The following is a 13,677-nucleotide window of genomic DNA, read 5'->3' on the forward strand; positions in this document are numbered from 1 at the left end:
AATTTCAGTTCCATCTTATCCGATGCTGTACATGTGCCATTTATTCAATACACGATAGGCAGTACGATTTAAAATTCCTTCCAATATCGTCTACCTTCAAAGTTATAGGCACAGCACTATCTCACCTACATCCGTAGAAACATTTGAAACTATTTATATTTTGAGTTATGTCCAAATGCATTGTGTTACGCTTTTAAAAACACCTGGATCCCATCAGTCTAATGGAGCGTGCCTACGAGAGGCGATGAACGATGGTTACCACGCTAACTGTGTTTATAACACTGTTAGTAACCAACTGACCACGAATTCCGACAAAATGTCTAGCTCGAAAATACCATCTATACTTCTATACTAATATTATAAAGAGAAAAGATTTGTTTGTTTGTTTGTTTCGAATAGGCTCCGAAACTACTGGACCGATTTGAAAAATTCTTTTTCCATTAGAAGCCGACATTGTCCCTGATGAACATAGGCTACTTTTAAAAAAAAAAAAATTTTTTTTTTTTTTGTTTTCATGTGTGTTTTAATGTTTCCGAAGCGAAGCGAGGGCGGGCCGCTAGTTTCTAAATATATTTGCTAGATAATTGAAAGCTACGTAAGACTTTAATTAAGATCTGTTAATTCAACATTATTGAGCTGTCTATAATGAATTTAAGGATTTTTTAAAGTAAACACCTTATTGCCTAAACCTAGAAATCAAGAGGCAATTATAAATATACACGATTAAAAAAAACAAAAAATTTTAAGAAAAAAATAAATTAATATCAATATATTCGTTTATTTAATAAGTATGATATATCAGTTAGCTAATTATTGTTGCACATTTTTGAAATAGTTTTTTTATATTAGAAATTTAAAGGTATTAAACAAAATAGGTAATAATTAATAGGTCTTTTATTTAATACTGTTTTTAAACAAGTAATATATGTATACAATCCAAATATTACAAATGTTTATACATAATATATATGCTTTAAAAAAGGCGTACATATAGCCAACTGCTAATTTACTCCAGATTAATGTGATTGATTCAAACATTTTATTTTTGAAGGTATGTTTTTTGCTGTATAACAGGCAAAGGGCTTTATGTTCAGTACTCAGATATATATTGTACTCAATTAAAAAATGAATAGCTCCATAAAAAGGTGCCATTCACGTGAACTTACTGGTGGTAGGACCTCTTGTGAGTCCGCGCGGGTAGGTACCACCGCCCTGCCCATTTCTGTCGTGAAACAGTAATGCGTTTCGGTTTGAAGGGTGGGGCAGCCGTTGTAACTATACTGAGATCTTAGAACTTATATCTCAAGGTGGGTGGCGCATTTACGTTGTAGATGTCCTTGGGCTCCAGTAACCACTTAACAAAAGGTGGGCTGTGACCTCGTCCACCTATTTAAGCAATAAAAAAAAAACTTACATTAAGAATATCTGTAGAACTAGAGTGGGGTTGGAGACGGAAACAGTAATAAAAGCTACAATTAAGGCTGACTTTGGCGAAATAAGCCAAGCAGCTTTTGCTGTTTTAGGAAAGTTACCGGTATCCTTCCATAGAGCCACAAGGTGGGATGATCTCAATTTTCTGAAACTTTAAGTTAAGGTTTTAGTGTACAGGGAACTCTATTCAAGTATTTTTTAAGGATATTTTTTTAAATAATTAATTCTCAGTTGCAGTCGATATGTTAAGAAAATGACAATAAATTAACACAACAATTCAAAAAGTAAATCTGACTTTATTGAACCTATGATGTCTAGGTCTAGTCTAATATGTCAAGGAAAAATTTTTCATATCCCTTTTTACGAAAATTGCGCGGATGGAGGAGTATGAAATTTCCCACACTTATAGAGAATATAGAGAAGAAGTGCGCAATGCTAATATTTTTTTAAATTTTGTCTAAAAAATACATTAAATCATTAAAAAAACATTACACACACTAAAATATTTTTGACGCACACACGCATGCATACTATTTATTTATTGTCAAACTTTTGTTCTTGACGTCTGTGGTCAAATTGAGAATAGAATAAATATTGTTTGTCTTTATTAATATTTGTCTAAAGTGTAGTCTTGGCGAAATTTGTGATTATAGAAACATCTTTGACGTCTTTGAAAATACAATCATAATAGTGTACATACTTACAATTTCAATTAATTATAGTCGAATTTCGACTACTGCGGGACCACTAGTTCCCGAAAAATCCCTTAATTAAATTTCGCAAAGAATCAAGCTACATCTGCTAAGAAAGACAAGTCAATAATTTCTTTTTCTTGTTTATTACAAAGGAAAAAAAGCTTTGGCTCGTCAATGATCAAAGCGTTCAAATCGGAAACTATCAATAATAGCGGTCCGGAGCAGGTGAGTGGTACGGACAGGTAATTTGTACGCCTCCCCCGCCCCGCCTCGCCACCTGCGCTGATCCCGCACCCCTTCACTAGGGATGCCCGATAACCGGCTCAAACAGGATCAACAAAACCGGCTGTTGCAAATATTACAAACTCAAAATTAAAGTTTCTGTGCATTCTCAAAAATGAAAACAGTACTAACGTTCCACGCTTAAGCGATTGCGATTATATATTTAATCCAATTAGAGTGCACGACTGGTTTATCAGAAGCAGACTTGTCGAAATGACATATGTTGTCAGGGTTTTTAAGCTGCCTCATTGCAACATTAGCCACGGATTGGTTCCCATAACGCTCGGACCAATTTCACCCAAAGTGGAAGATCTTTCCTCTGTGTTTTCCTCCTAGAATCATTATTGAAGCCAAAATATTTAAGTAATTAAAAACATACCCATGTACTTACTATGCAGAAATAAAAACCCGCTTTCGTTGTACCCATTATTGACGTAAAAATTAATCCAGTTCAAAGCGGCCGCATCCCTAGTTGAGTTGTCAACGTCAGAACCAGTGTATGAGTTTTTGTGGGTAGCCTTTGATGCCGCGGGATGGCCTACGATTGTTCCACATTGTCGTTTCCGTGTGCCCGTGGACAGCAACATTATCTTATCATTTGCTTTCGTTACGACAGAAATAAGTTCGTTTAGGCTCCTTAACATTGTCCTGGTCGGCCCAAATTATATCAGATTGCAATTTTATTCGGTTTAGTTTTAAGGTTTTAAGCTTACTGCCGACTCAGGGTTGACATTCTTGAGGAGTTCGGATTAGGACAGAGGATAATGAGGAAGCACTTGTAGATATCATTCCGACTTTCCCTTTTTTTCTGTCTTATTCATGTTCTGCTAGCTTCAATATGGAACCCTCAAACACAGCCCACTGAGTTTCTCGCCGGATCTTCTCAGTGGGGCGTAGCGTCGTAGGGTTCGTGCTAGCGACGTCATCAGGTTTGAGCCCCGTGAGCTCACTTACTAGTTAAGGCGACGCTGATATAGCCTCTCAAAGCTATCAGCTTAGGTAAGACAAAAAAAAAAAAAAAATAAAAAAAAAAAAACAATATGTATCCATGGTTCATGTTCGTTGAGATTTGACCCAGTCTGCTGAAACACCGTGTGACACAATATATTCCACGTTCTATGCGACAACAGAAGTGCAGACAGGTGACAAAAAAATCCCTCCTCTGTGTTACCTGAGCTTTTCGATCTATCTTTCTTCTAATTCTTCTTCTAAAACTGGTGGTAGGACCTCTTGTGAGTCCGCGCAGGTAGATACCACCACCCCGCCTATTTCTGCCGTGAAGCAGTAATGCGTTTCGGCTTGAAGGGTGGGGCAGCCGTTGGTGGTGGTGGCATACTGAGACCTTAGAACTTATATATTAAGGTGGGTAGCGCATTTACGTTGTAGATTTCTATGGGTTCCAGTAAACACTTAACACCAGATGTGCTATGAGATCGCCTACCCAATTAAGCAATAAAAATAAATAAAAATAATTAAGCTTGTAAGAAGCCTTGTCATTAAAGTGATAAATGGATTCGTTTGGTATCGACGATTACAATAATTTTAGGGAATCTGATTACACTGTTATACCCTTGCTTCATTTGTAATGCCGGTAGATTACTAAACATCGCCGACAGTGACATTGACAATGCTATTTAATGATCAATCGGCTTCGAACCATTAGCATTCGTTAACACCGTACACGTGACGAGAGATACTACTCCCACTGAACCGCGCGTGCAAGTCCCAAATCAAGTGTCGTGAAGTCGCCGTGGCCTAAAGGATAAGACGTCCGGTGCATTCGTATGTAGCGATGCACCGGTGTTCGAATCCCGCAGGCGGGTACCAATTTTTCAATTGAAATACGTACTTAAAAAATGTTCCCGATTGACTTCCACGGGGAAGGAATAAAATCGTGTAATAAAAATCAAACCCGCAAAATTATGAAGAATCCTAGCTTAGAACCAAATGACCGTCTGTGACTTGTACTACTTTACTACATTTTATTACAATTTATTAAAAAACCATCGTCATTATATTATTATTATTTTTTTATTGCCCTTGTAGGCAGACGAGCATACGGCCCATCTGATGGTGAGTGGTTACCGTCGCCCATGGACTTCAGCAATGCCAGGGGCAGAGCCAAGCCGCTGCCTACCGCTTAATACTCTCCACAAGCCTCGTTTGAAGAAGGACATGTCATAGCGCTCGGGAAACACCGTGGAGGGGAGCTCATTCCATAGCCGGATGGTACGTGGCAAAAAAGACCTCTGGAAACGCACTGTGGATGACCGCAGTGGCTCTAGGTAGTATGGATGAACTCTACTCCGGTGGCGGGCGGTGCGATGGTAAAAACGAGATGCCGGTATCATCTCGAACAATTCCTCAGAGCACTTATGTAGGAAAATGCTAAAAATTTACGTACCTATTTTTATATTTCTTCGGTTAAGATTTAAAAAATTTCAAACCACTTATTACTGTTTAATAATGTGTGACACCTAATAAATAAAGATGTTTGAAAAAAGAAAAAAAACGCGTGGGCTATAACAAACGTCAAAATAATGGCACTTCTACACGACAGTTTTGGCAAAGGTTTCGTTTACCAACAGCCCGCAGGCACAGATACAATAATTTAGCGGAGCGGCCGCACGCGCGTCTAACGAAACGTGCTGCGGGCTGAATTTAAATCCATAGCGCGCGACCCTGCCAAATTGTCCCTATAATAATAATTCAACTAAACACAGGCCTTACTGACGGCGCGGTGAACGCCGCTAGCTATTCCATACTAGATTCTGTTTAGCGAAAGCGTTCATCCCGAATTTATCTATATATTAATAAGTGAAGCAAAAACCTTGTATCCCTTTTTACGAAAATTGCGCGGTCTGAGGAGTATGAAATTTTCCACACATAAAGAGAATATAGAGAAGAAGTGCACAATGGTATTATTTTTTTTAAATTATGCATTTAAATTACATTAAATCAATAAAGAAAACATTACACACACTACATACCATGTATTTGACGCACACACGCATTCATACTATTTATTGTCAAACTTTTGTTCTTGACGTCTGCTGTCAAATTGCGATAGATTAAATATTGTTTGTCTTTATTAATATCTTTGTTTATTGTAGTCTTGGCGAAATTTGTGATTATAGAAGTATAATAGTCTTTGAAAATTGAATCTTAATAGTGTATAATAGTAATCTTAACAAACTTATAATTTCAATTAATTAAAGTCGAATTTCGACTACCGGGGCGACCACTAGTTATTATTAATACGTCAAGCAAAAACTTTGTACCCCTTTTTACAAAAATTGCGCGGACGGAGTAGTATGAAATTTCTCACACTTATCTATACTAATATTATTATATATATATATATATAATTATAAAGAGGAATAATTATAAAGAGGAAAGATTTGTTTGTTTGTTTGTGTTGAATAGGCTCCGAAACTACTGAACTGATTTGAAAAATTATTTCACTGTTTGGAAGCTACACAATTCCCGAGTAACATAGGCTATAAGCTATTTTGAAAAAAAAAAAAAATTGGGATCCTTACTAACACACCAATAATGTAACCCAAGGTGTAAAAAATTACCTAAAATATTCTTTACATCGCGTGCCCGGCGAAAACTATTGATAATAGAATAAAATAATGTACTACGACTTTGTAGAACACATTATTATTTACAAAAAGTGTCGCGACAGTATACATCTGACTATTATAGTTATGCCGCAATAAGTGTTATTTTATTTAAAAAAAATAAAACAACGTCAAATATAGTTGAAATTTTTGTTAAAAACCCGAGCGGAACCGGAGTGGGCCGCTAGTAGAGAATATAGTGGAATGTAGAAGGAGTGCAAAATGCTAAAAAAAATTTTAAATAATGCGTTATAAATGATACTTTAAATCAATAAAGAAAACATTACACACACTACCATGTATTTGGCACAGCACATACATAAAAATATACTCTTTGCTTACTGACAATTGGGAAACTTTTTTTATTGTTTAAAGTCTGTGGTCGAATTGAAAATAGATTAATATTGTTTGTCTTTTAATATTATTGATCTATAGTACAGTTTTGGCGATAACTGTGATTATATTATCGAAATATAATAGTGTTTGACAATAGAACCATAATAATGCTTAAACTTATAATTTCAATTGATTATAGTCGAATCTCGATTACTGCGTGGCCACTAGTTTACAAAAGCTGCCTAATGTCGTTTACTTAGGGAAAATGTGGTCTACACGAGCTTACTATACGCAAAGAGTACTGATTCATAGAGCCATTTACGAGTCTAAAAAATCCGCAATAAACATTTTCAGGACATATCGTTTCTATTAAAGCTCACGAGAAATATTAATAGCAATTGCTTTGATTAGAAGTTTGGAGGAGCGGTGAGCGTTGGATGTTTGTTATAGATCGGCGGGCGTGCATTCACGTTATAAATCTTTAGTGATAACATTAACCCTTTTAGTGCTGAGCTTATTTTCATATGAGTCGACTATTATCAAAGCCGGCAATGTGACTTTGGAAAATTATTGGTAAATCAGAAAAACGAATTATTGACTTTGTATCCCATTGGCAGTCACAAAACTCTTCTGAACGACATCTTAGATAAATAACAGGTTAAGTATTAAACCTTTATTTAATGCAGGTTTTGAACCGTATTGTTTGAAGGAGACGATTATATTCAAATCAATCTGTATTGACATATCAATAACATTTTTTTGTCCAAATGAACAGATTGCCACCTTTGATAATAGACGACTCATATAATAATATAATACAGAGATTGCTAAAGGATTTTTGAAATAAAATACCTTGTATATAAATTTTAACTTAAAAAAAGTCAATGTTAAATTCACAGCAAAATAATTTGAAATTGTTATAAATGTTGTTAACTTACTTATTATTAACTCATGGTAGGCAGCGGCTTGGCTCTGTCTGTGGTATTGCTAAAGTCTATGGGCGAGGGTAACCACTCACCATCAGGTGGGCCGTATACTCGTCTGTCTACAAGGGCAATATTTTTTTATTTTTTCATTAAAAATGCTAGAATATATGCGCGCAGTCCTTACAGGTCGATGCCTAATACATTTAATCAAACTGCACAATTGTCGGTATTCCGACGCTTCGCACTTTATGCGCATTAAGACAGAGTCGATCTATCGACGGTTCACGCTCAGAAAGTTAATGCGTGTAAGTTCGAGGAAATTTAAATAAATGAACTTTGTTGTAAACTATAAAAAAATATGTTTTTATCCATTAATGTTCTAATGTTTCTACATTAATTTTATTGTTATAGTATATTTACAAGCCACCCGCTCCGGCTCCGCTCGGGTCTCTAACAAAAATTTCAGAGATATTTGACGTTGTTTTATTTTTTTAAATAAAAGAATACTTATTGTGGCATAACTATATATGCTATCGCGACACTTTTTGTAAATAATAATGTGTTCTACAAAGCCGTAGTACATTATTTTATTGTAACATCGATAGTTTTTGCAGGCCACGCGATGTAAAGAATATTTTAGGTAATTTTTTACACCTTGGGTTACATTATTGGAGTTTTAGTAAGGATCCCAATTTTTTTTTCAAAATAGCTTATAGCCTATGTCACTCGGGAATAATGTAGCTTACAAACAGTGAAAAAATTTTTCAAATCGGTTCAGTAGTTTCAGAGCCTATTCAATACAAACAAACAAACAAATCTTTCCTCTTTATAATATTATATAGTATAGATTTATACTTCACGAAGTTCGTAGATCTATATAAATGCTTCTAATTATGATTATAGACATTTTAAACAGTAGGTACCTACCCTGCTCATAAAACGCATTTCTGAAATCGATACGTGAGTTAGGCACGTACACACTTCACATACCTAAACGTAAAATTGTAATTAATTGTTTGAAATCTAGGTACCTATATAATTACTTGTTGTAGTTTAGATTCGTTGTTGTTTATTGCAAATTCCGCAAAAATCCAAATACGGGTCTACATAAGAGTAATAATAAAAACAATTTGAAAGCAAACCGCTTCTAATCTATTTTACTCGTAATCCTCCTCCTCCGTGCGTCGTATTCCTCAGTGCTGAGGGTCGTGACCTTTACGGAGTATTTTTCTCAGGACTATGTTCCTCCATTCACTCCTGTCCTCCGCGCGGTGGATAGCGACATTGATGCTGGATTCCAAAGTCGTCTTAATCTGATGGGACCAGCGCATGGGACTACGCCCCCTAGGCCTCTTTCCTTCCACTTTGCCGGTGATGAGAATTCTTTCGAGATTGTCACCCTTTTTCCTCGCAACGTGGCCGAAAAACTCTTAAATCCTACGTAGGCAAATGGTGGAGAGTCTTGAGGAGACGCCTAGTTTTTCCAGGATTGATGTGTTTGTCCGATGCGCCGTCCAGGGAATTGTAATACGTGCAGTAAAAAAAGCACTCAACAAAACAAATACTAGTGACAACAAAATTGAAACGTTCTCTTTTGATCTTGATTTTTATACGAAAAGTAATTGTGTATTTGTATGTAAAGTAAGAAGTGTTAATTAATAAGTTAGATTAATAACGCGCGACGCACGCCGCACTTGTAACCATTAGCCGACAGAAGTTTGACAGTTAATTGCTCCAATTTAACAATCAGGAGTTTGCATTCCATGTACCTACCTACTTCTTGGGAATATCTGATGTTTTGTTTGGTTTCTAAAGTCCTTTAGTTGTCGAGAAACGTTTGTAATGCGAGTAAGAGTGTGTTTTAAACAGGGTGTAAGGGAACACAGCCCACTGAGTTTCTCACCGGACCTTCTCAGCGGGTCGCGGTTCCTATCATGTGGTAGATTCTGCGAAGCGCTGCCTTTTCTAGGGCTAGTATTAGCAAATTTTCTCAGGTTGAGCCCCGTGAGCTCACCGTACCCGTCCGCGCGTAGCTGATATAGCCTTAGGCTACCAGCGAATAGGTAGGGATAAAGAAATTTAAAATTATCATGACATTACTGTAGGATTGATAAGAACGAAACGTATGGAAAGAGTGTAGAATGGAGCGTTTAGATGTGAGTGAGAGAAAATGTTAAGAAAGGGAAATGAGAATGACAGAGAAAAAGATCGAATGAGCAAAGCGTAAAAAAATAGATAATTTTTAATTATTTTATTAGAGCGAAGATTTGAGTAGAGAAAAATAAAAGTACAACGCGGAATCCTCTTATTTTAGTTGTACCAGCACATAACGATCAGCTACAAGTGGTAACATTATTAGGTATTTCGTGTTCAGCCCGAAGTGAAAAATTGTACTCTTTTTTATTTATTTTCTATTTAGAACATAGAGTTGTTGTTCAATCTCTGTTCTATAAAGTAGCGGTTTGTATGGCGGGAGCGAGCAATGTCGCGACCATCTTGTTTGGGGCTGATCAGGAGTCAGGAGTGTTGTATCGACAGCGGGATGTTGTCCGTTATTTATCGCGCCGGTTGCATGCACAGCCCTAATGCCTCCTCCCATAAGCGAGCGTTGCTCTGCGGTGCAAGTTACAAGCTCTTTGTGAATTGCATCGCTTTACTAATGATAGGGGATATTGGGAGCTCAAATTTATTTATTACTAGCGACCCGCCCTCGCTTCGCTTCGGAAACATTAAAACACACATGAAACCAAAAAAATAAAAATTAAAATTAAAATTAAAAAAGTAGCCTATGTTCATCAGGGACAATGTCGGCTTCTAATGGAAAAAGAATTTTTCAAATCGGTCCAGTAGTTTCGGAGCCTATTCGAAACAAACAAACAAACAAACAAATCTTTCCTCTTTCTAATATTAGTATAGATTCCCCGTGTAGGCAGACGAGCACACGGTCCTTTTATTTTATTTTTATTGCTTAGATGGGTGGACGAGCTCACAGTCCACCTGGTGCTAAGTGGTTACTGGAGCCCATAGACATCTACAATGTAAATGCCGTCACCCAACTTGAGACATGAGTTGTAAGGTCCCACTTCCGCCCTTCAAAGTCGGCCTTCAAACCGAAACGCAATACTGCTTCACGGGAGAAATAGGCAGCGTAGTGGTGGATACCTACCCATGCGGACTCATAAGACGTCCTACCGCCAGTATATATTCATCTCTCTTCTACACTCTAAATCAAATTGGAGCTTAGCGTTTCCGAGAAAAGGAAAACTAGGCTTTCGTTAGCCCACCGCTAAGAGGAGAGCACGAATGGGAGTATCAAGCCTCGCTTGGCATTTGAAGTGTTAAAAACAAATCAAAATGCCAACAGCTCATGAATCGGACCATCCCACGATAAATTTATTGAGCTCGATCCACGCAAATCCTGAAAGTCGTATTGTCTTTACGTACCAATAGTGCCGATGGCTTTATTCAGAAGCTCCCCTAGACGCTTTGTGCTTTGTATTCAACTTTTTGCGGCTCGTAATTAATAATAAGTTGAGAATTCAGTTTGAATGCTCATTGAAAGCATCGAGGTATTGGGTTATTGGGTTTTAAAAGTAATTAATAAGGTGGCCAGGTTACACAACTTTAAGTTTGGGTACGTGTTGTCTAGTATAGAAGCATCCCATCTCTTCCCGTGGGTGTAGTAATGGGACTCAGTAGGGAGAGGGAATGAGTAGCAGCGTTTCCTGATGATATTGCGACCTGCATTTACTGGTATTACGCGGCATATTATGAGCCTGCAAAACTTGATATCACAATCCAGACTATTTTTACTCCCAAACAGTGATGAGTTTTGACTTGGAGAATAGGATCAACCTCATATGTCACGGTGGGCGGCTGTACTCACACTGTGATGTCTATGAGCTCTGCTCTGCACCAACTGAATCACCAGTCACCTAGAAGCGTTTAAAAGACAAATTCTTGTAAATAAGAACTATTCAACAATTGTTATTTTATATTAAACTAGCCATACTCGTCCGCTTCGCTGGGTATTTAAAATTAACATTATTATTTATTGTCATTATTATTAAGGAGTCTATCACTCATATAAATATTAGCCTATCCATTAAGTACATATATTTTCTACATGGATACTAGGTTTCAAGTCAATCAGATGCATGGTTCAGTAGTTATAACGGAACATCCGTAAAAACCACTGTAGATTTATATATTATATTAGTATAGATATAGATTATTAATTGTATTTGTCCCTTTCGATCGTAAAACATGTATTCGGGGATGATTGATGATATTAGATTTGAGATGATGGCTTCTTGAATCCAGATAGACACCACCCATGTTTTGGTGTATAGGCAGGTTCCTGTGAAACTTTTAATGACGCATGAGCCCTCCTCAGTAGACAAGATGAACCTTAACTAATGGTAGACTTTTGATCGCCATTGTTGACAGGTTCTACGAGACATCGCAAACAAACGGCGCACATCCCGAAGACTTCCCTCCTCATGCAAAAAGACCTCCCCCCTCCAGCTTATTCACGACCTCCCCCTTTTTATACCCTCTACCCAGCAACGCGAGCTTGTTCGAATACGGCCACTACCAAGGGTTTCATGCCGGAAACAACGATCCTGGATTTGAAAGAAGAGATGGTAAGTTTAAATGGAATTCAATGCGATAACTTGCAACTTAATGGGTGCTAAAATTTCAAGAATACATCTCTGGAGACAAGTTACACTAATACCTGTTTGCAAGAGAGCATTAATATAAGTTTGAAGTCGTCGTGGCCTAAAGGATAAGACGTCCGGTGCATTCGTATCTAGCGATGCAATACGTACTTAACAAATGTTCATGATTGACTTCCACGGTGAAGGAATAACATCGTGTAATAAAAATCAAACCCGCATAATTATAATTTGTGTAATTATTGGTGGTAGGGCCTCTTGTGAGTCCGCATGGCTAGGTAGAACCACCCCACTTATTTCTGCCGTGAAGCAGTAATGCGTTTCGGTTTGAAGGGCGGGGCAGCCGTTGTAACTGTACTGAGACCTTAGAACTTGTATCTCAAGGTGCGTGGCGCATTTACGTTGTAAATGTCTATGGGCTCCAGTAACCACTTAAAACCGGGTGGGCTGTGAGCTCGTCCATCCATCTAAACAATAAATAAATAAATAAAGTAGTACCGACTAGCTTTTACCCGCGAATGCGCTCTTGTCAATACAGAAAAAAAGCCCTCACGGAATAGTACCTTTTCTGAAGCAAACTCTGGTGCTCTATGTATTTTTCTGTAACCTTAATTACGCTTATGCATTTTCATGATGATCGGTGGAGTTTCTTTCTTTAGGATATTGCTGTGGATTTTGAAATTTGAGTTCTATTTTTTAATACGATTTTATTAGCTTCAGACGTATGTATGTGTTTTGTAACGGAATCTTTGAACATGATTTTGACTCCCTTCAAAACGTCGGATTCACTCGAAATTTGATATACTTATTAAGAATCGATGACAATTCAATATTTAAAAAATAATAAAAATAGAAAAATTTGAAAAATTTGAAATTCAACTAAAACATAAATAAAAAATTAAATAGTACATTTTTATGAACAGATATGAGTAATCCTGAAAAGCACTATTTTTAATTAAAATTTATTTTCTATTTTTTAGTTGGATTTTTTATAAAAGTGTATTCTGTTAGTTTTTTTAAACTGTTATTCCTGTTTTCATTCATTCATTCATTCATATTTATATTCTATCAGGTGGTATTTCGGTTCGAGATGTCTCCTCAATGAACGCGCCGTTCGAGCCGCGAGGTTCCAGTTCCTCGTCAGTCGGCTTGCTCAAGACCGACGACGAGTGGAGGAACATCAACACCATGCTTAACTGCATCCTCAGCATGGTAGAGAAGACCAAACGGGCTTTGGCTATATTACAGCAAAGAGGTAAGTTTTGCCGCGATACTTTTTTTATGATTGAAGCTTTACTAGTGGCCCAGGCCTTTCCACTTTCACAGGTGGGCGAGCAAAGGTTCATCCAGGAGGGGTGGGTTTTATTAACAGCTGCTCGAGCGCCTACAAAGTAGACCTAACAACTCAAGAGCAATTCCTTCGCGAATGAATCTACTACCGGATCAGAATCGTTACCCGACTACTGATTACAAAAATTTCTAGACCAGTTGCAAACATTCGATGTGCATGCAAAAATTTCGCATCAGGAATTTCAAATCGGATATTTTTGTCATGGTTCCGACTATGAAACTTGTACGTATGTGATCGCTTGTTCGAAAAAACTGCTTAGGAAGACTAAGTCTGAAAAGAACAACAAGACTTCTTTCCTAGACCTACAACAAGAACTACTTCCATTTGACTCCATACAGAAACGGGCTGTTC

General features: G+C 37.3%; 1 protein-coding gene across 2 annotated transcripts in view; it reads left to right on the forward strand.

The window, feature by feature from the left end:
* nvy (CBFA2/RUNX1 partner transcriptional co-repressor nervy) overlaps positions 1–13,677 on the forward strand; it is a 90,206-nt gene that overhangs the window by 73,357 nt on the left and 3,172 nt on the right. For both annotated transcript variants that reach the window (XM_089736046.1, XM_089736047.1), the window contains exons 7-8: positions 11,746–11,942; positions 13,048–13,230. In XM_089736046.1, the coding sequence (XP_089592172.1) occupies positions 11,746–11,942; positions 13,048–13,230 (380 nt within the window). The remainder of the gene's footprint in view (positions 1–11,745; positions 11,943–13,047; positions 13,231–13,677) is intronic.

Source organism: Bombyx mandarina, chromosome 20, assembly GCF_030267445.1.
Source record: "Bombyx mandarina strain Sakado chromosome 20, ASM3026744v2".
Lineage (NCBI taxonomy): Eukaryota > Metazoa > Arthropoda > Insecta > Lepidoptera > Bombycidae > Bombyx > Bombyx mandarina.